This window comes from Mercenaria mercenaria, chromosome 11 (genome assembly GCF_021730395.1).
Source record: "Mercenaria mercenaria strain notata chromosome 11, MADL_Memer_1, whole genome shotgun sequence".
Taxonomy (NCBI): Eukaryota; Metazoa; Mollusca; class Bivalvia; order Venerida; family Veneridae; genus Mercenaria; species Mercenaria mercenaria.
In genome coordinates, this window is record NC_069371.1 from 29,251,906 (window position 1) to 29,276,159 (window position 24,254).

General features: G+C 33.7%; 1 protein-coding gene and 1 long non-coding RNA gene across 2 annotated transcripts in view; one reads left to right on the forward strand and one right to left on the reverse strand.

Moving 5' to 3' along the window:
• Positions 1 to 2,476: 2,476 nt before the first annotated feature.
• Positions 2,477 to 24,254, reverse strand: part of LOC123532298 (calcitonin gene-related peptide type 1 receptor-like) — a 97,086-nt gene continuing 75,308 nt past the window's right edge. Inside the window, exons 5-14 of the mRNA XM_045313703.2 lie at positions 11,923 to 12,020; positions 11,475 to 11,601; positions 9,200 to 9,353; positions 8,838 to 8,904; positions 7,310 to 7,373; positions 6,881 to 6,960; positions 6,442 to 6,577; positions 5,673 to 5,714; positions 3,717 to 3,860; positions 2,477 to 3,420 (exon numbers count right to left, since the gene is read on the reverse strand). Coding sequence (XP_045169638.2) covers positions 3,379 to 3,420; positions 3,717 to 3,860; positions 5,673 to 5,714; positions 6,442 to 6,577; positions 6,881 to 6,960; positions 7,310 to 7,373; positions 8,838 to 8,904; positions 9,200 to 9,353; positions 11,475 to 11,601; positions 11,923 to 12,020 — 954 coding nt within the window. The 3' untranslated portion in view covers positions 2,477 to 3,378. The remainder of the gene's footprint in view (positions 3,421 to 3,716; positions 3,861 to 5,672; positions 5,715 to 6,441; positions 6,578 to 6,880; positions 6,961 to 7,309; positions 7,374 to 8,837; positions 8,905 to 9,199; positions 9,354 to 11,474; positions 11,602 to 11,922; positions 12,021 to 24,254) is intronic.
• Positions 17,531 to 19,263, forward strand: LOC123526581 (uncharacterized). Its single transcript, XR_008365973.1, has 3 exons — positions 17,531 to 17,651; positions 18,253 to 18,365; positions 18,915 to 19,263. It is a non-coding gene; the product is annotated as an uncharacterized LOC123526581 (long non-coding RNA).

Genomic DNA, 24,254 nt, shown 5'->3' on the forward strand with positions numbered 1-24,254 from the left:
AATTACACAACTTTAAAGCAGGTATAGTTCAATTCTACTGCATGTACGATTAATACTTTCTGTTAGTAAACTAGACTCAGTTGTTACTCAAACATTTACCTAAACGTCCACATTTATATCTAACCCATTCTGTTTAGACAGTAGGAATCAAGACATGTTATTAGAGGTCGCAGCTGAAACAACTGGTACCGAATCCGTTATCCGTATTGATTAGTAGCAATCTTACACCTAAACTATTGTACGTATGTACTCGTAAGAAGGTCAACTGTAAGTATTATCAAAAGAAATGTCTGATTCTGGCGGAGTTTTGTTACATATTTCTTTCAGTTTCGTTGGATGAAACGTTTTTTTTTTCGTCATCACAGTCACATATATTTAAAACTACACTTATATTCGCAGTAGTATTATACGTTTAGCTTAGTTATTATCTTCAGCTACATATCAATACTTGTCTTTGTTTCTGTTTCAGTGTTTGGATTCCTGAAACTGTAAACACTTTAGATTAATAATGCATTTGTTTTTCTCTGCATTTCCAAGAAGAGAGTGCAATTGAATATCTTAATCATTGTTCTTGTATATACGTGTCTAGGTTAATTAGGGCAAGTTCCTTTCAATACTTTCCTGATAACGCATAATGTAAAATCGTCAGGCTGTTTCTGTACGTTCTTTGTCGACAAGTTTTTGAGATGTATAAGAGTCGACTTAATATTACTTAATCTCTGCAAGGTCTATATTTTAAACATATTTATTATCCTAATGTTTTGAAAATTGTTGTTTCTCGCATTTTGTTTTAGACATGGTTTTAAGATTACTTGACTGTTTGTTATATGGTCAGTAAGGCCTAGAGGGCGTGGGCAGTGTTGCATTTTACATTACTGCTCATGAACAGACTCAATCAAACCGAGTCTGCAATTTTCACTGTTTGCCTTGTTCTCGGTGCTTCCGAGGGATCTACTTTCCAGATTTTATTTACTTCACAACAGTGGGTGTCAAGTGCTGTGTGGCGGCCGTAAAAAGTCGCCCCGACTTCATCTCAGTGTTGTTATATTTTCTGGCCCTTCCTGATAACGCATAATGTAAAATCGTCAGGCTGTTTCTGTACGTTCTTTGTCGACAGTTTTGAGATGTATAAGGTCGACTTAATATTACTTAATCTCTGCAAGGTCTATATTTTAAACATATTTATTATCTATGTTTTGAAATTGTTGTTTCTCGCATTGTTTTAGACATGTTTTAAGATTACTTGATGTTGTTATATGGTCAGTAAGGCTAGAGGGCGTGGGCAGTGTTGCATTTTACATTACTGCTCATGAACAGACTCAATCAAACCGAGTCTGCAATTTTCACTGTTTGCCTTGTTCTCGGTGCTTCCGAGGGATCTACTTTCCAGATTTTATTTACTTCACAACAGTGGGTGTCAAGTGCTGTGTGGCGGCCGTAAAAGTCGCCCCGACTTCATCTCAGTGTTGTTATATTTTCTGGTCCTTCGGGATCATTGATTTCAACTCATTTAGATTTGAAGATTGAATACTGCTGAAGCCGGTGCTAGAGGGCGTGGGCAGTGTTGCATTTTACATTACTGCTCATGAACAGACTCAATCAAACCGAGTCAGCAATTTTCACTGTTTGCCTTGTTCTCGGTGCTTCCGAAGGATCTACTTTCCAGATTTTATTTACTTCACAACAGCGGGTGTCAAGTGCTGTGTGGCGGCCGTAAAATGTCGCCCCGACTTCATCTGTGTTGTTATATTTTCTGGTCCTTCGGGATCATTGATTTCAACTCATTTAGATTTGAAGATTGAATACTGCTTAAGCCGGTGCTAGAGGGCGTGGGCAGTGTTGCATTTTACATTACTGCTCATGAACAGACTCAATCAAACCGAGTCTGCAAATTTCACTGTTTGCCTTGTTCTAGGTGCTTCTGAGGGATCTACTTTCCAGATTTTAATTAGATCGTGGCAGTATTGGTGTTTGTTGTTCTCAAAAGGTACGTCACTTACAAGTACATATATTGTAGCATACAGTCACAGGTAAATCGTTATTAAGATTGAGCCAATCATTTGCTCTCTAACCTGTTTTAACCGCCTATGAAGTTCAGTGGTAGAACGCCAGCTTTGAGTGTGGGAGGTTGTGGGTTCGTTACATTGCTCAAAAACGTGAAAACTATTACAAGTGGCCTCCTGCCTTGGTAGATAGTTATCTGACTGCTCCTCCCAGTTGCAGTATAAAAGGGCTTGGTGAAGTGTCATGTCACGTGTCTACGGCGTCATATTCCAGTAAGGTCGTACTATAAAGATGGACATCGTGTTCACTGCTACAAGTAGATACCGAACTGCACACACACACACAAGCACGCACGCGCGCATACACAAATATACAACAGCAGGCACGCACGCATGTAAACACACACGTACAAAAACACGCTCCAACGCACGCAAATCTATTCTTTAAGACCGTACGAATAAACAAAACTTTGTATATTGTAAGTCCGCTTTATCGACGATTAGATATTGCTTCCATAAATCAGCTCCTAATAAGACGTTCTATGTATATTATCTTAAATTAGTGTCTTAAAAACGATAGACACAGTGTAAAGTTGGACACCTTGTTTGCCATCTCAGAATTAATTAGGAAGAGAACAGACATGTCACTTAGACCCGAGAAAGGCCAGGAAATGAGAGGCGTTGTAGTTTGCTTCTCATGAGCATTCTCATGTTCGTAATTGAACCTTGTCTGTTTTTAGTTTGCTTGACCTACTTTTAGGCACATTGTTGGAATTTCGAGCTGCTAGTATCCGAAAAGTAAATGACATAATGATATGAACTGTAGAGGAATATTTGTCGGCATGTACCTGAGCCTGTGACTTTGATCTTATAGAGTCAACACAGGTTTAAATAAAAAAATATTTCGCTAGACTTTAACAGAGCTTGCGGGTAAAAATATTTGTACAAGATAACGCACACTAAGTGAATATAATCATTCATAATGTACTTTTGCCACACAAATAATGAACATGTCTGTATGTCTTTTCTTTAATATATCTACTACCGCGCGACTCAGTAAGACACTATTGAGTCCCGACTTAAGCTGTTTGGTTAATGCTTTCGTTTAAGAACTTTCTGATTTTTCTCTGTTGCGCTGTTGTTTGACACAATTATTGATTGCCTTCTTCTTTTATAAACGCTTTCATCTTACATTTGATCATAACAAACATTATACGCTTCTTGGTCATTACTAGACGACTTGCTAAACAATTTAACTTCAGACTGACCATTTTCACATTCTATATGTCACATTTTTCATCATATTTGATATCGCCTCTTCAGTTTACTGACAATTATCTAGGAGGTAGATGGCAGGATAATTTTCTTTAAAATCTCAAACTCTACCGTCAATTTTGGACAGTTCTACTGCAGGTTCCTGCAAATGAAAGAAATAAAACTAAAATTTTGATGCATGTTGTGCCATAAACCGCAAAATTCTTAAGTACCTTACTCTATGCAACACTGAACATGTAAATGCAATTATTCCAAACCTAGATACTGATTGTCTAAAAATGGAACTAACATATAATCATGAAACTTAACGAACGTTTTGAAATAGCTTATGTGGTTTATATTCTGTAATATAATTCCACTATATACATCAAATCATTTCATATACTCGTTATACATGCTATGATATGTGTAAAATCCATGAAGACATCTTGAACTTACATTGAGTTTACCTGTGCTACAGTATGTGGCAGTGGCGTGTGTCGTCGGGTCCATAGTGGTATAAGTTGTTACATGAGTAGACGTCAATTTTCCAGAGTGCATTAATCTATGCTGGTTCCATCTACGTTTTAATAGTTGTAGGACCTAGAAGAAAAAGACAATAACTATTCAGTGAAAGAAAGATATTGTCCAGATTTGAGTTTAAGTATTCGTTGAAATTTCCCGTATCGATATATAGTTTTGAAAGCAGAATACAGTATAATCAAACAATTTCAATATACATCACTGTTAATTAGAGAGTATTTCATTCCGACCCTTTGTTGTAACTTGTAAGCATTATGTGTTTTAACCGTCTCTAGCTACAGTTACCGTCATTTTCATAAACTTGGTAGACACATATACTTATTTTTCATAAAATGTCTTCCAGCTTATTATATACATCTAATACATGTATTTTATACTTTCATCAACAAATTGGACGTGAAATATATTACCAACTTTTATTCGCTCTCGTAGAAAGTACATATTCCATGAGGAAAAGATCTTATGTCAAAAGCTTCGGAGTAGCTTTTACTCGTCAATAAGGACATATATAATGAAATATTTGTGTTTCCTGATTGAATCTATGTCTAAACCTTAAGAAGTAACTAGTAATTGCCACGGAATCTTCAGTAACTGTTTTTCACATTTCATAATTCGTTATCATCTATTATAAACTTTCAACTGAGCACAGACTTCGACAAATATGCTTACTTTCGATAGAAGCGTTCAAGATATTGATAATATGATTATCAATATAAATATTTGTCAGTTATTGGTAGTAATTCGAAGAAATTACAATCTAGAAGTGACATAAAATGCGATTTACTTTAAACGTTTAAGCGTGCTAGAAAAAAACTTAAAGCATTATCAAATGCCAAGAAATGCAACAATAAAGGTAAACTGTAGAGTCTATGTCGCTCAATTGAACACTTGTACACTTTCAAAGCTTACGATTTGAAGTATACACAACGTTACAAGCTGAAAGTTATAGCTCGGGTACTTTTATCGAACATTTTTGTGATTGCGCTGCTATTATATTGATACATTCTGTGTTAACTTCATACGATCACTAATACGTTGAGGGACATGTGAATTGTTCATACAATGTTGCTATAATGTCTATACAATATGAAACGGGCCATTTCGGATATGAAAAGGACCATACCGCGTGGTTACTGAAGAAATCGTACCCATTTCCTAACGCTTATGGGAATTTAAGGTAAAGTATATTCTTTGTATGATACATAAAGATTTCGAAAGAAATGTGACATCTATTCTGTTAATAATGTAAAGTATGTCGATGTTAAGAGCTGTATCGTACGACTTAAGAGCGTAACAGAAACAGAAGAGGAAAGAATTCATGATGAAAAATCCCAAGTGCCTGAGGCGGGATTCGAGCCCAGGTCGCAGGGAATAACGTCCAATGCTCTAACCACTGAGCCAAAGAGTTGACTCCCTGACACAGTTGTCAGAGATTTGTTTTAAACTTACAAGCTATGCGTAAGAGACTCATTAGCTCACCATTGAGTACTTTGATCCAAAACAGATCATTTACGTATACATTGTTCGGGAAAAGCTTGCCTCCTGACCGTTTATGGGTTCAACAGCCACCATGACCTTTTATAAATATTTTATTTGAAAAGTATGCAACATGTAATCAAAGTACATGTAATGGTAAGACATATGCAATGGCATGCTGTTAGCGAGTCATTCTGTCTTTGCCTACAACACCCTGTAAGCATTTGTCTTGCGTTCCAACGGACAACTAAAATCTTCTGATCAATGTAAGTACAATAAAATATTTACAAGGAGCAGTTTCCTTGTTGAACATGATAAGAGTATTTCTGAAAAACTAGCAAAATCGTACTTTTTGCAACAACAAACCCATTAAGTATCAGACGTTATGAAACTTACCTCACTATTACAAAAGCAATACATCATAGACACAAACGCACCCTGTAAAAATATAACACGAATATCACTTTTAAGGTTTAATGCGTTTCTTCAATTCGCAATTACGCGCAAAATTGTGTGTTTTGTTTTGTTCCTTTTAGGTTTAATGCAGTTTTTCAGTATTTCAGTTAATATGTAATGGCGGGCAGTTAACTTAACCAGTGTTCCTGGAATCTGTACCAATACAAACCGGATTTTCGCAAGTTATTCCCAATTTTGCCATGCAAGTTAGAGGTGGAGGACCAATGAGTTCAGACACAATGTCTTTTATCAAATCATCATGGCCCGAGATCATACACCATGCTCGGGAATCGAAATCACGATACCGCGATCCGTAGATCTGCGCTCTCCCTGTTGAGCTAAGCTGGCGGGTTGACGTTATGTTAAAGAGTATAAGAAAAAGAATTGCAATCATAGCATGGTTAACGTCAGCAGGCAGTTTAAAGTTAAAGATTTTTTTCTTTCTACTTTGGTAAATTAATAAATGTTATAGTTAAAAGAAGTAAAAAACTAACCATTTGTGGGAAAACAAATCAAAAACCCTGCATACACTTTCATTATTTGTTGCATTAATTTAGATTAAGTTGAAAAATATTTGGACTATTTCCTCCTTTGAAACTAACAGGATGTTCCTTACTTAAGATATACAAGTGCAGACGACGGGCATTAGATAGGTTGAACGCAAGGAAGTATGTAGTTGTCATTAGTAACATGTAGGTTTTAGAAATACCTGTAGAGAAATTAACAGCGCAGTTGCTATATGGTACACATTTTCAAAAGACGAACCAGCTTCCGGTCGAACGGGAAACAGAAGGTATTGCAAACCTAATAAGGGAATCAGTATAAGTGTTGCGCGTGTAGCTTTTCTAAAAAAGAAACAAAATACTTTTTGTCTTGAAATCATTTAGCAGAAAATGTTGTCATTTTATATATGACAGAAACGTCACGGACGGTGAAGTAATTCAGGTTCAAACTGCACATCTGGTGCATAAGACATCTAGATATTGAACATTGTAGATTGAAGTATATTGAAATAAATGATTATCTGAAACTGAAAATATCTTCATTGTAGAAAATTACTTTAGCAAATAAAACTCATTTTCATATCTGATAATCATCATATCTTCATACTATTTGCGGTAGATTCAGAGCATATTTCATCCGTTTACCTTGTCTGATCGGCATCCGGCATTTGGCGTAATTTGGTTACCAACAGTCGAACTATGTTGGCTAAGAAAATCACGTTGATCTGTGTAAGAAAAAAGTGTGCATGTTATTTGTAAACTACAACCGTTACGCCATTCGTAGAAAAAATACCATTTACTTTGTTGTCATCCATTTGTATGTTGACATAAGTATAAAAGATTTTTTGTATAGCATTATATTATCTTTAAGTTAGTACAATATCGGTTAAGATTTTTGATAAATAACTTCAAGCAATTTCAATTTTTGCCGATATAAATGCATCTGTTTCTAGAGTAGAATTAAATAAAGTCCTATACCCACCAAAAGTTTGACAATATTGTCAATGATTGTACTAATACTTTCCAATTTGCATATTACGTAACTGCTTAAGTGTTTTGTTTAAATAAACTCACAGAAAGTGAAAGAACTATTGGCCCGTACATAATCCATTGTAGATTGCTTTCATTTATCCAACACCTGTAAATGGAAAATATGTATGTATTACTGAGGCTTTATTTGTTTCAAAGGTAATAGGCAAAATTACACATATAAATCGAACATTAAATAATGCATAGAAATTTATATTTCCAAGGCAAAACTTATTAATTTAGAAATAAAACTAGTATTCTCCAATGTTATCTGCACATTGCTTGGCCAATTTCAACATGCTCACTCAAACTCTCAACAGAAAGATATCAATTAAAGTGCATATTCAAAGGATCTTTAATAAATGTTACACATCTGTTGAGGAAATTCAGGAATATCCAACCTACATATACAGTAGCAGTAGTGAGCAGTGCTTCCATTATGATCATGCGTGAATTCCTCGCGCAGATCTTAAATAGCTATGCCTCTAACCTGTTTCGGAGACATCATTTAATTCCATCTACCCAATGCGACAAGAAAGAATTTACATGTTACATAGCATGTCATATGTTTCTACCTCAAAATAATCAAAAACTATCGTTTATCTCCTCTCCTTATAGATACATTTGACAATTTGACAACCCTCTCAAGATATTTAAACTTAGTTGAGGTTTAAACTGGCTAAAATAACAAAGTATAATAGTGCATACCAGCGCATAAAAAAGCTTTATGCATGATAAAAAGCAAGCCCAGCAGTATTTGCTAGAAACAGATTTAAGTCATCTCTTGACACCACATTAAAATTAAAACGTTTATTGCCGTCTTTTATGATTAAATTCTATTATAATTAGTAACTTCCTAAAAGATGTTATTAAGATCAACATCAAATCCGTAAATGCATTACATTTTCATTAGTATTCAATTGTTTTTCAAGTCGTTTTTACATTTGGTTTTAGACGAGTTTAATTGCTTCTGCGGTTGTTGTGTTTGGAGTTTCCTGATAATCATCCGACTTTAAATTAGAAAAAAAACAATAGTGATATAAAATCGTGGGCTTCAAGGCAATTATCAAAATTGAGAAACGATAAAATGTGCATTCTTCATTAAATTACTGTTTTCTCTTTCAATAAAAAAATGCATACTCACTCGCAACATAATTTATTTGATTTTTAAGAGTCGACATACATTGTAGTTATGTCGTTTAACTGGAAAGCAGCAGCAAAACAATGTGTTTGAAACACCGCTAGTATAACCGATGTAACCACTTTTAATCCTTTAGTGTTAAAATAGAATAAATCGGTGACATGCATTTATCAATAGGTAAAATGACAGCAAAATAGCTCAAAACTATATTCAGTCCCTTATGACTGCATCACCAGATTTACTTATATATGACAACTACTGTTTTTCATGTATTACAAAATGTACGAGAGCAATTTAAAGAAAGAGACACACAATAAGTTTTAATGTAAAACCACAAACAAATAGTATGTAACTATGATTAAATAGACTCATTTCGTTGAAACTTTGCTCCCCGATTTTTAATGTAGTGAAATCATTTTAAAAGTGTCTTACTCTACAGCCGATGAATCATCACTACCTCTAATTAGCGCATATACAGTTGCTAACACTGCTGGTACTCCTAAATGTAAAATCAAATTAAGATTAGGTGTCATTTGAAATGTATCATCTTACTCAGAGACAAGGTAACATAATTCCGAAAGCAATTTTCATTTAAGGGAACTGTAAAGCACAGGTAAGAAGTAAAATGATGTCATAAATAACGTGAAAACAAATAATAAAACCTCTTAGATATATTAAGTTGAACAAATATGGCTATACTTTCGCTAAACATACATAAATGTTCATTCATTTTTTTTCTGTTTAGAGGACTGAGCATTGTTTGCTTAATTGTAAGAATGTCGACTTATACTTACCCCATCCTATGAAATAACATGCAATAATTAGCATTTTTCCAGAATTAAAGGCATACACCATAATTGTGTTGAGGTACAAGCCTTCACAAAACATCCAAAGGAAATTACACACTACGAAATACTGACATACGACGTGTAGCACCTGGCACCAAACCTGATAATGAAATTACAGGCAGCAGTATGATTCTGGTTTCTTAAACTATATAAAAAACAAACAAACAAACAAGAGCACACACACATATTAATCAACTGAATATGTGTAGCTAAATCGCAGTGTCTTGTTTAATTACAATAAAACCATATCTGTACAGAAAATCATTCCAAAGTACGAGGGCTGTTCAAAACTAACGTAGACGTTTGCTGTCAAAAGCTGTATAGTGTTAAAGCCATCCACGTATGTCCTTGTTTGATCGTGTCATATAACTCTTTTAGCGTTTAGCGGAAAATGTATTGGCTTAAACCAATCCCGGTTATAATAACGAGTGTGCATGCTAACCAAATAACCAAAAGGAATTAATTAGAGACTCGTCTTGAAATTTTGGCGAATTTCGGACGGATGGGAATGGAAAACGTTTTTTTGCTATGTTTTGAAAAGACTTATGCAAACACTGTCTGAAGTTTATAAATCAATGAAGCGGGTGCTCTTGAAATTTCTGTTGTCTATGCCATAGACTTAAAGTCGTACGAACTGTGTTCGAGAAAATCGAGTGTTACTTACACAGCAGAGGGCGAAAATAAACAATCAATGGCTAGACGTTCAGTTAAACGTAAATGCATGGCCCACTGATAAATCAAACACTGCCTCCTCTGCTTTACATAATTGTTGTGATAGTTTGCAGTATTTTAGACGAACAAAAATGTTTGGTATTGCATACAAAAGTAATAACTTTGAAGATGAATTCATGTAAAGCTAATGAAAGAAATTCGCGACTTCGTTAAAGTCGTTGAAATATATATCACATTTCGCCGGATCCATTTAGTGACTGTGTTCGAGCAAGCATAACTTCTAATACCAGGATGATTACATTCACGTAAAGCATGGAAGCATATCGAAGCTAGGGAAAAAGTCTACTTCATTTTTTAACAACCCAAGTAAGAAGCATTTTCTTCTATATCACTTGGAAGTTTACAGTAGGTCAATAAACCTCTGTGATTTTCTGTACAGTCTGGGTATTGTCAAAATGAATTTTCTGCTGACTCTCTATTAATGAGAGGAGTGTACTTGACAAGGCTTCAAAATCACCTTCGAAAATTAAATTTGGTCACTACATTAATTTTGCCACTAACACAAGCTATAGATTACGCTAATGATGCGTTAGCGTCAATAAAAGCACAGGGGAATATTTTTCTCGCCACACTGCAGATGGCGTTTGCCTGATTTAACTCATTTCGAGATACATTTTTGATCGTGTTCATATTTCTTCAGTAGAGACCTAATGCGCAGATTTTGAGTGATGAAATCATCAAATGACAATTTAATAGCTGAAAAATAACTGTAATTCATAAAAACAATCCTTAAAAACTCTTTATGGATTTTGAATGAAATAAAACAGAAAACAGCAACAGAACAATTAGAAAAAAGCAGCTATTTGAAGAAAAGCAATTTCAGAGACACATAGCAATATACGCTCCAAATATTTTGAATTTGAATGTACCGGTACATTCTTAAAAGCTTTATTTACAATTATATTAACTCTTATTTTATTTACAGAAAAGTAATTTGTTCGCTGAGGTAATTATAAACACAAATTGTTAGCGTCAAAGATTTAACGACACGCGACTCTTTCTCAAAATTACCCAACAAATGAGATATTCAAGTTAAGATGAGAGCATACAAAATATTGCTTTTATAGCACCCGTCAGATCTCATAGTTATTGCCTCTGTTTTCCTTTTGTATCAGAATTATCATTCATATTTTGTAAGGGTAACTTTCTATAGCAATTCGTGAGCTGAAAAAAGACTTGTTTGTAATAAACTAAAAACTTGATTTATCCCTTCTAATTTAACCCTTACCATGATGGACACGATTGGTTCTGCCTTTGCGACCAGTGTAGTTCATGATCAGCCTGCACATCCGTGCAGTTTGATCATGATCTGCACTGTTCGCTATTCAGACATTATCTTTTTGGTAAGCACCCCTTTCAATAGTTATTGGTACTGTCCAAATTGGAAGATGGACAAGTTCATTATAGATATTTAGCAGGGTAAAGGTTAAAGAATTTAATAACTCTGTTGAACCTGAAAGTAGAGATTACTGCTTTTAAATGCTCTTACCGGATTTGACAGCATAACGTTTCCATTTAATGCAGCGAGAACATAATACATGATCCACGAAGTGCCCGTGAATGTATAGGAAAGAAATAGGTTCTTGTGAATTGTAATTCTGTCGCATCGCAATTGTCTACAAATAGAACGAAAAAGTAAAGCTGATTACAATAGGTGATTTAAACAGGTGTCATTAAAATTTGTGAAAATTTACATTGAGAACAAGCAACTGCATCTTCTTTCTAAAATGTAATGACTCGTAAACGACAGCATTTAAAAATGTATCATGGATTCTTGAAGGAACATTATAAATCTATACTTGATAAATCTTCTTTCATGATAAAGCAAATGCCATAATGCTGAATAGCTTCCACCAATCATAATTCTCATAAGAATAAGATATATCAAATGAAATAAATGATAACACGAACTGTTGACTGAAAATGTAAAGACTTACTTGAACCGTAAGAAGATACCGAGGGAGATAATAAGCATGAGTAAAGACAAAGAGAATCCTCCGATGAATATATAGATGTAATTAATGTCATTTGTAATCTACAAGAGAGAACAGATAAATCAAATATAAAAATGATATGAATAAGGGATCGCTTTTTAGTAGAAAGAAAAACTGGTTGTGTATTGATCTTAATCTTAAACAGCGCTGATTCCGTAATGTTGTTTTGTAGTTTATTGTATGTTTTAAGACACTAAACGCAGACTAGAGCATATGGCGACTTTCGAGCATTGAGTAATGAATGAGAAATACACAAAGTGTTCAATATTTTAGGCTAGAACTACACATGAGTAAAGCTGGCTTTCTTCGCAAAGCCATCGTGAATATTTATAAAATCCTATGTATCACTAGCATTGTAATTTATACAACTGCATAGCATTACGTATAAAATTTTGTCTCAACGGTTCACTCATTACTTAAACATAAAAACAGAATTTCATAAAATCGAACTTTGATCTTTAAATGTTGTTAACCACTTGCTTTTCACTACTGTCAATTCGAAACCTCATCTGAGGCGTAGAATTCTTTCATATAACGAGGTCATCAAGGTGACTTACGGAAGGTTGGCGGTTTCACCCATCCATTCTTGCAATGTTACATTAAACTCGAGAAACAAATCTAGTGAGTGAGTTGGGTTTTACGGTGAATCAAAGAAACAAATCTAAGAAAGTTGTGCAGATATTTTCAATATTTCTAATAAGACTCATGGCGTGTTGACAAGCACCTTTGTCAAAGTCATGTAATTTGATGCTACACAAAACTTATTGCGATAAACAACAAATAAATATATACAAGTAGATTGTGTATAAGTAGTGGACTAAATATTGTGTTTCATCATTTTAAATGGTATAAAATATTCTGTTTAGTTTGAATTATAAGAATATTTTTAAACGTGACCATCATCACATCATCTGAATGCCGACTGCCTCAAATAGCACGCCACCTACGGAGACCAACGCTCATCTGTAATTGCTTGAAATAAACAAATGTATACACGCATACACATTTATAATCGGCCACCTATGATTTGCATGTGTTATGTAACAACAGCAGTTTGAATATCAACCCCCACACTTTTCAAATTCACACTTTCTCTTTGTCAAATTAATATCATTTAGGAGTTGCTCAAAAGAAGAATTCAACGTTTGCCACAGCAATTGAATCTACATGACCTTGAAAATGACGCCATTAACAAATGGCAGAATATCGCACAAGGTGTCATTCAGAGATACATCATTTTGATGCGTAGCCGATGTCGGGGAGTTGTGAATATTGATGGTATACTTTATTGTTTTATTTTCAGCGTATTCTTAAGAAATATATGAAAATCATAGGTGACCGATTATAAATGTCTATGAGTGTAGTTCTTGCCTTTCTTCCTCTTCTATTGGCCATGAACAAAAAATAAGTAAAGTGCCATAGCTATTGTGCTTAAGAAAGTGGATATATACAAAAAAAAATAAGAATTACAAATTTCCTATGTATATTAAGGGCCATAATTCTGATAATTTAAAAATACATGTCGGAACGCAAAATAATGATAAACCAGTGTAATAAATTTCCAAACTTTATCTTTATTGTATAAATTAGAAAAAGATGAAACTCCACAAGTCATTCAACACGACAAAAATAAAAATGTTGCAGGCTTGGTTTGATTCAGCCTGTCTATGGGCGTACGCGCTCAAAGTACAATGGACCTAAACCAAAATGTTAATCATGAAATGCCAAGTATTTGTGTACAAAAAGGGTAATAATTATGACTCAAAACAAGCGAGAGTTAAGGTTCTTGACCATCATAACCCCCTCATAATAATAGTTTTCAAGGTTATACTTATAAAAAAATATTGCTTTTATAGTACTCATGATATGTGCAATTAGTATTCGCCTGATGTTATATTTCTCCGTGGTCCACTCAAATGTAGTCTATATTAGCAAATAGCACCATTTTCTAATCTAGTGTTTGCCATTTTCATGCCAGATAAATAGGTGCTTAATTGTAAAGAGGAATATATTTGGATGATTTTTACCAATTTCATACACTTCAAAGTTTGTGCCAAAACTGCTTGGTAAAAAAGGAAGTGAACGTTTTAATATTTTGATATCTTCCTTCGTCATGTTAGCCCTGAGTCACGTGACCAGTGTTTCCGTGCTCAATGTTATTTCAGCTCATATTTTTGTTGTTTTGATTGCCTACAGACAGCCCTTAAGACAAAGGTTGTCTCGCTGGGAGCGAAAGGCTGGAAATGCTGATAAAAATTAAATATTTGTGTTCTAATATAGAAATTTATAGCCGATATATTTATTACCGCCTAACGTATAGCTCTTATAGTTTGCGGGAAAGTTGACCCAAACGAAAAAAACTTACACAACTCCAACGAACAAATTATCGTGTTGTATTTTGGAAGTGTTTCCTATAATTCCGTTGTAAATTATGCGGTTAGCAACTATCACATACAGTGTTTGAAATTTGCTAAAAAACGGTCTGAAATGTACCAGTGTGGTTGGTACTTTAATCAAAATAACTCTGCGTTTATTGCACTATCCATCATTAAACATAATTTTATACTCTTGTTTTAGTATGTCTGCGAAGCCAGAGTTAAAAGCTTTTGATGACATTATATTTTACACTTTCAGAAATTTTCCGATTGTGTATTTAGTCAGTTCAAGGACCTTCAGAAAAATGTTTCAAATTGCATAAACTACACTAAGCACAATTTCCATATATCGTTTTCTATTGTGATAATTTTCCATCTGTCTTTGTCGACATTTACAAATTTTGAAATACGGTCTAAAATTTTGCAGCAAACACAATTTCTTTAAATTATTTGTAAAACGCATTTTCTTAAGATATTTCCAAAATGTATACGACTCTTCTTAGATAAGTCTTCCGCGATATTTTGTATGTCGGCCAATTGCCATTTACACCTGAAAGAATATGTATCGGTCAATCGCTATTTATTCCTGTAAAGATATTTATCAGCCAATCACCAGTCGTATCTTAGGGACCCCATTGGAAATAAGCGACTTGTATCTCGTTAATGGGTCATTCCAGGTCATTAGATAGTGTGCAATATATAACCTTAATATTTAAATAATTTATTTCCTATGTCATAGTTTTTTTAGCTAAAATGTACTTATTTTTACTGCCTATGTTATGTTTTAAAATATGATCTTATGCCATAATAAATTTGACACCTGAAAGAATTATAAGATAACACTCGAGAAGGTTCTCCTATACCGACCTAAATAAATGCATAGCTCTGCTACTTCCAATCAACCATTGATATAAAACACTGTCCGCAGTTTAGCTAAAACATATTAGATCGAATTTTCTCTACAGAACCTAAATGAAAAGAAATTAAAAGGAAATGTATCGAAAAGGTACTAACATCAAGAAAACCCTCCGTTTCATTTCTCTGTTAATCGTAAAGCATCAATAAATATCATTCTTATTTTGTGGAATAAGGTTAATTTACTAGCTATTAACGTTTGCTTACAATTTAGAAAGCTCTTTACGCGTATGTTGTCTAGAGGGACATCGTAAAGTTGTGTAAATTATATGCTAGCTAATTGCGGCATCCCATTACTGCATTGTTTTCATGGTCGTAAAATGAAATTGATACTAGCACTAACGTTCCGTTTTCCTTAGCTCCGCTCATTATCAAAATGATATTGTTTATATTTCTATTAGTTCGAATCATTTCTTAGTCTAGTAAAATATACTTGAACCAGATTAATATTCAACTAAGATAAATGTGTAGCTGGACTGAAATGGTGAACCTCGAAATACCGTTCCAATGCAAGACGACAGAGCTACAAGGCAGTTTGAGAATCAACTTCGAATTTTCAGAGTAAATCTTGATTCGTACTAAAATGTCTTATGGCAGAGAGAATTAAAGTAGTTCATCACAATATTTTGTGCGCAACTATATCGCGCAGCAAGAGATAACCACAGTAAGCAATATTAACGATTCGTCGCCGAAAGTGCATAGTTCTCAGATATGCAACATCCTTGCGCAAAATATATATATTGACAATTTGGGTCGTACAAATGTTGCCTTTTGAAGTTATTGGTATGATAGTGTTTTAAGGGAGTATTTGTAGTGGGATGTGTGTGTTCAAGAAATCATCTTGCACGAATCGAAAACATTTAGGACAGCCAAGTGAAACTATTTCCTCGAGTAATGATTCAGCCGACTTATGGTCACATAAAATTTCGGAAAATCGTATTGTATCACCTTCAAGTTCAAATGTGACCGGCTCAAAATGTCGTTTTATTTTTTGTACCCCGCCCCAACCCCTAAAGTTATTGTGTTTTTTTCTTCATTTTTGTTTTTTTACAGGTGTGGACACTTAGATTTGCCCTTGTCCGTACGAATTTCTGTTATGAATATCTCAAAAAGTATTTGACTTAGAGTCATTAAACGTCACAGGATTTTTAATCAGCATGTGAAGTTGTGCACCTTGGGTTTTATTTTGGATTTCAAGCAGTAAGGCCAGAGTTGTGGCCCTTGACAGTAAAAATGTATATGAACAGTTTAAACATTTGTGTCGAATGTATCTCAAAAAGTGTATGGCTTAGAGCCATGAAACTATACAAGAATATGTGTCCCGCCATGACATTTTTATCCCAAATGACACATTTTTAAGTTTAAACGGTTCAACATTTAGTTATCGCAATACAATGTAGTATTGAAATATCACAAATAATGAGTGAATTAGCGAATTGTTTCCCTTTGAAATCTACACGCCATTAACGGTGTCCTGGTTGGTAACCATTTTCCGGACACATTTTCATATTTCGGCTCCATTATTCCCTAAAAAATATTTGATATAAATGAAACCCACACTGCACAAACTTCAGCTCCTTCCACATCCGATGTTGTAATCAGCATCGCGCTGTGACGTAAAATTTGGGTTTCATGGGGCCTCAAATGGGGTCACTAAAATAAGTTATTTTTCCCGTCAGGTACACCAGTATCCGGACAAATATTTTGACGGTGTTTTGTTGTTAATTTGATATCAAAATAAGGAATTAAACTATTTCTACACATTTCTATATCATTCATCTCTTCAAAATTGCACATGAAAAATAACCCGACGTTCAATAGCAGCTACGAAAGCAAACCTAGGCTGACTACAAAAAACTCGAATTTCGTCTTATAAGAATTCTTGATAATTCCAATAGATATAGAATAAAATTAGTGCAAAAATCGACAGCCCTGCATCTTACGTAACTTTTAGCGTGAAATCAAAAGTAGAACATGTTATCAGCAGACAATCATTATGTAGTTTGATTATTTCTTCCCCACTTGATACCTCGGCATATGTGAACTACTGTGCATGCGCAATGCTATCTTCATGCCCCGTTAAGACAAGAAGTTGTTTTTTAAACGCAGGTGAGTTATCATCAAAAACCCAAACATTATACAGCCTTATAAAATAGTGGTTTGTTGTAGACATGAAGAACAAACATCTAAATGATCTAGATGAAACAATTATGAATAACAACGAAATAAAGCGGATATTACATGTGTCCGGAAACTGGTCCTGTCCGGAAACTGTTTCCCAACCAGTATACATGTGTGAAACTGGGTCAGAGAAAACATGTAGTTATTGCTCTGAATATACGCGGATATTTAAAGTACATGGCGGACTTATTGGTTGTTATGGTAAGTGTTTATTTTCATCATAGATTTATTCGTAAGTTAAGTAAAAAAAGAATGGACAGACCGCTTCTTTTGTTGGTGTATCGAAGATACAACTTGGCAGCGAAAAATGACCGTGTTGACATTTCGATTTGACTGTCTGCTGTCAAATACTTTTAATATTTTTTTCTGTATATTTGTAAATTTTCATGATGGCAGAATATACTTGCAGCCAAGACTGTCAGGCATCTACTATATTAAGTACATTCTGTAGGAAATTTTCTATCCAGAAATTGTAAATAAACAGAAATATTGTACATTTTCTTTAACTGTCACAGATGTGAACTGGTGAATAATTACATGGTCATTAATTATTAATTTATGCACATACAGTAGAATCTATGACAATTAGAAAAGAAAAGTACAATAACACAGGAAAAGTGATTTAAATTGTTTTATTGTCACTTTTTGTTGTAATAGCAACTAAAATAGACCTTGAAAATTTCTTTAAAAAATATACATGCAATTTACAATGCTTTTTTCATTCTCACTACTGTCAGTACTGACAGACAGCATGCTGGTAGGCTACTAAATAAATGAAAATTTCTTTGTTTATATTTTTCAGGACAACCTCCAGCAGTATGAGATATAAAGGTTCACTGCAGTTTTGACTGTGCTCAACAAGTACTGTAGACATACAATGCTCAGCAAGTGGAGTTGCTGTGAGTTCTCATGCAGGTATAATATTTAAAGTTAGTGTTTACATTTCATATCAGTGTCAGTATTGATTTCTCAAATGCATTTTTTTTTCAATATCAATTTTAAATATGAAATTCTATATACTGCAGTATCACTAACTTAAATTCCACAATCTTCAAAACAACCATGGCTCTACAAATAAAAGCTACAAACCTACAGTGCACATTTTACGTTTAAATTTACAGTGACACCTTAATAACAGAAATTTTGTTAAGTGAAATTATCCAAAGGAAGTTGTGTTTTTAAGACTTGATTTTACTATTAATTTCTTTGCTTGTTTTTTTTTTTTTTTTTTTTTCACTGAACTTTTTGTAAATCCCTGAAAGGGGGTTGAAAATACTGCATTGGTTTATAATAAAGATGCTGTATAATAAGCACTGTAAATCAGAATTCAATTAAATTTTGATGAATGCAAGTTTTTGTCAAGCAGTATCTATAAGAAATGATGGACATTTTTGGTCAGTGTTGATTCACCCTATTTTGATCAGGATTTTGATACATTTCTCATAAACTGTTCTTGTTTTTAAGGCTCTCAGATTTTCTACCTAGTGTATGAAAAGTACAGTACTGCTGTTGGAAGAGGAGCATCATGGCTATGGATAAAAGAAGGTTTCATTACATATGGACAATTATATTGGACAAAATAAGAAAAGTGTTCTAATAAGGTAAGAATTTCCAAAAAATAAAGAAATATTTAAAGCTCACAGAACTTGATGTTGAAATATTTAATTTCACAGTGTGATCATACACTTCAGTTTGGAGAGTCACTGGTTTCCAGTTTATATATATAATGTGCATAATTTTATGTAAATGAAACATCATATCTCCACTGATAAACATTGATTTACAATCTGAATATTGCATACTTGCATAACATATTGTATCAAAAAATTCAAATGTGTAGCTGGTATTTAATTGTTGTAATAAGGTGATGCTATGTTATATTCTAAGGACTACACTATTACTACTTAAAAGTTATTGTCTAAGAATTCATTTTTTAAATATACCCTTATTTCAGTTGAATGTGGCTTGTTACGATGGATCTACATGATTGACTTGGAGTACAACCTGATGGATGCCTGGCTTGCAGAATTCAGTCCTGAACTGTTTAGGTATATTTGGCTTGTCACCTTTTTAAGCAGTTTTTTTATAATAATCAGTATTGATAAAACTTGCTGCAGAGTTCATGTCTGTAATAGGCCATTTATATAAGATGCACATTTTCTGTTTCTTTTTTGTTGTTAAAGAGTTTGTAGCTCACTGAAGCCAGTTCAACAGAAATAACATAATTGTAATACAATAACTTTTTTTTTTCTTATCCAGGTTAAAGAACTATTTTTAAAACGAGATCAAAAATAAATCGCCCTTACTTGATGTAAAATATGTGCAGTGGTTGAAAATTTTGATGAAAAGAGGTTGTCATTACATAATAAAATTCTAAAATGTAATTTAATGTAATTATGTGTGAGCATGGACAGCTGTTTTTAAAGGGAAATGAAAAAAAGGTTTTTAGTGTTCTTTGTCTTAATATTTGATACATTTATTATTACAGAATGTCTTCTGCGTGATTTGGTATAGTTTCTTGAAGTTAAACTTCAACAACAGAGACAGAGATTAATATTTTATGCAGGTGTTGGATGACGCAATTCTCCAACCGTATTACCATTCCGGAGCGGGATCCCAGTCGACAGTTGTACCTTATAATGAAATAGCACCCCTTTGCAGCAACAACAATGTATCCCTCAAAATTTGCAGTGCCAAAGCCATTAAAATTGAGAACTCAGTCCATGTAAAACAAAATGAAGGGAAAAAAGTGTTTAAACATTTAAAGTAATACAGAGAAAGGCTTAGCTCATTTGGTACTTTCTGAAATTTTAATTAACTTGAAAGTGTTTTTGAATTTTAAAGGTGTACTAGACCAAAATTCCATATTGGGAATATGAACAAATGCTTACATTATGGTGTCAGCAGTAGTATGCATTGGTTAAATATAGACACATGTATGTATGTAAAGCTGAACACAGTATTAAATGTGAAATTCCTAAAAGACACTGGAAGATTTTCAAATCTACAGTTTAGTACTGCATGACATAAAATTATGAATGGAGCTCTAATACACATGATTTAACATAAGCAAAGTTAATATATTTATTGATCATCTGATGATTTTTACATTTGAAGTAATTACCAAATGTTAAAATTTTTTAGTGAAGATATTTTTTATGCAACTATATAAATTGAAAAAAGCTACCATCCAGGAAGAATATTTTGAAATGATACTTTTACTTGAAAATTTATGTAAAAAAATGAAGGAAATAGATGTTAAAATAAATTCTTTTTTTATAAAAAAATTTTGTTGCCATGGAAACAGAACTTGAGTATTAAGTTTTATCTGCTTTCATACGACTTATATGACTTTTATTATAATAATGTTAACAATTTAATGTTAAAATAATCATCCACTTATCTGATACTTTTGATTTTCAATTTACAGTCATTGAGCAATGATCTAAGTACATCTTAAGTTGAATGACACATTACAAATATTAGATATTGATGGAATGCTTTTAGATATTTTTGATTTAATATAAATCAGAAAAATTTACAAATTCTAGTTTTCTAGAGAACTATATACATTTTATAAATTTACATTTTTAGTATCAAATGTAATAAAATGTCTGTTAAAAATTGACATTTAAAGCAATTTGTATTTTGTTTCCCTGGAAACATGAATTGTGACAGTTTTTTTTATATAAATAGCATATTTATAGGGAAGAAAGGGATTATCAACTGTGCTAATTCATGTTAAATACTTTTGATATTGATGGCCAAAATAGAAATTAAAATATATGATAAAAGCAAATGAATTTATTATTTGTCATTGTCATTATACAGAAAATGCAAGTTTGCAATGGGGAGTTATTGTACAAAAAATGCAATAATTTTGTTATTTTAAAAGATGCAGGTCTAAAATTTTGAATTTATGTTTAAGGACACATGTACAGTTCAGAATATGTGAAAAACTCAGTTTCCATAAAATGTCATTTGGGACCATTTTGTCATGGCTTGTCACTTATAATTAAGCATTTGAAGTTGTGCACCGGATTTATTTGAGTTTTCAATCAGTTTAACCAGATTTATGGCCCTTGACTTTGTCAAAAATATGCGTAAAGGTCCTGAAAGTTTGTGTCGCACGTATCCCAAAATATATTTGATCTAGGGTCATGAATGTTATTCCGCATGTGGAGTTTTGCTCCTAGAGTTTTGTTTGGGAATTTACTCAGTTAGCCAAGAGTAATGGCCCTTGAATTAGTCAAATATGCGTAAAGAGCCTTAAAGTTTCTATCTCCAAAAGTATTTAACCATGAGGCTTGTAGGAGTATTATTCAGCTTATGACAATCATTTATTAATAAGTGTAAGAAAATTAATTACCGTAACGATACTGTTTATTACATAGTGCAATTCGTTGTGTAAGAAAGAAACAATGATCTTAATTTTTTAGGTGGGTGGGATGATGAAAATATTACTTTTGGGGATGGGGTGAACATTTTGTAATTTTTCTTGAAAACAAGCACGGGTTGATATTATTTTATTGATTTAATATTTTCTGTACTAGCGTTATCTCTTATATAATCCAAAATTTAGAAAACTTCCCTAGATTTTTCATATCTTTAGGATGTTTTTTTTTCAGTTTCAGATATTTTTGACATTTCTCAAGAGCACTTTTTCTGTGTTGACTTTTTCTGCATAGTTGTAGTGGTTTCATTAATTGTGATGTAAAAACTATAACATCCCAATGCACTTTTAAGTATTACTAAATAACTGTTTGCACTTGCTTTATTAAAACATGTAAGTTTTGTTTCTAGCACGAGTACCTATTTGTTTTCTTTTCTATCTTAACTTGTGGTACATCAATCTATAAATATGCAAAACTATAGAAAAACCTTTCCGCTAGAATAAATTTGAAAAAAAAAACATTTTTAAATTTACATTGGGCTCCAAATGTCACGGGATGAAAATATGCATAGCATGACCAAGATTTACATCCAGATTTTGAACGCCATTCCAGTACTCTTCCGACAGCACTACCAGGCCGCGTACACATTTCCTGTTAAAACTGAATTAAATCAGAAAGCGCGACAAAAAAAAGGAAAGCGGACGACGTATTGTATTAAATTCCATTACAAAATGCAGTCGCAATGTCATTCTTAATTATTTCTTACAATTCGCTTATTCGTTTATGTCGATATCTAAATCTCAAAATGAGAAATTTACAATCTATTGGGATTTAGAGTCTTTTAGAAATGTAATACAGAAGTGGGAAAATATAATTTCTGATTAATTCAAAATATTAGGCAGCACAATTGTCTGTGCATTCTTGGACCGGTGTTCATTGAAGGGTCTTCGCGATCGAAATATCAAGGTTGCTGACTTCTTGTCATTTACCCTTCGCCCCTGTAGGTTCGAAACCTCGTTAAGGGTGAGGAATTGTTTCATATGAGGAGGCCATTGCATGCCTGAAATAATGCTCAAAGCGATATCTGGGATCTTATTTGGCCATGCAATGCTAGAAAGTCGCCATATGACCTATAATTGCATCGGTGTGATGTTTAGCACAACAACAAAACAAAATTTACTGTTCGCCAGTATTCTGAGAGTGCAATATTATACGAGGAGTGCTCGATATGAATTGCTTATTGTCCTCTAGCTCGATATCCACGATAAAAATCAATACCTACCTGTATAGGGTTATTCAATACCTACACAACGGTGTATAAATGTACATGTTAGACTAAGTATAAGACATAACATTTGCCATTTGAATACACGCAGTCATTGACCACTGTAGTAAAAATGGTTGGTAGAAGCGTCGACAAGAAAGATGAAAAACGGGCTTACATCAAAGCTCGCTCAAAACTTGGTTGTTCTTTGAATCAGCTGATCACTGAACTTTCTACTGCTTATGGACCTTCTTGTGTGTCTTATGACACAGTTCGGCGGTGGAAAAAGAAATCTGAGTCTGGTGTAGAGTCCATCAAAAATGCACCGAAATCAGGTAGGCCAAAATCTGCATCTCGTAAAGAAATCGTTTCAAAAATAAAGAAAATCATTGAAGGAGATGCCAGATTTAGAGTTCGTGATATTGCACGAAAGGTAGGCATATCACTATCAACGGTTCGCCTTATTTTGAAAAAGCATTTGAAAGTCAGAAAGATGTCTGCTAGATGGGTGCCACATCTGTTGACTGATGAGCAAAAGAGGCAACGGGTTAAAGTAACAAAAAAACTGCTTCAAATGTTTCCAAAATATGACAAAAAGCAGTTTGCCAATGTCGTCACAGGTGATGAAACCTGGGTCCATTATTTTGAGCCCGTCAGAAAGGTTAGCAATAAGATCTGGGCCACTTACCACAGCAAACGCCCAATAATTGCCAAACGTTCTTTGAGTGCAAAGAAGGTTTTGTATGCAATCTTCTTCTCTGGTGAAGGAGTCGCAATAAAAGTGCCGGTGTAAAAGGGCAAAAGCATCACCGGAAAGTACTACAAAGACGTAGTACTGAAGAAACTGAAAAAGTATTGTCAGAAACGACGCCCTGCCACTGGTTTTAAACATGTCCGTCTTCTACATGACAATGCCCCCGTTCATACCTCCGCAATAGTTACGGCGTTTTTGAAGAAAGAAAAAGTAACTGTTTTGCCTCACCCCCCGTATTCCCAAGACCTTGCCCCATGTGCTTTCTTTTTGTTTCCGAAATTGAAATCATTCCTTGCTGGGCGGAAATACCAGTCCCGACAGGCAATTGGATCTGCCATTCATCAGTACCTTATTACTGTGCCCAAATCAGCGTACCGTGACGCCTTCAAGAA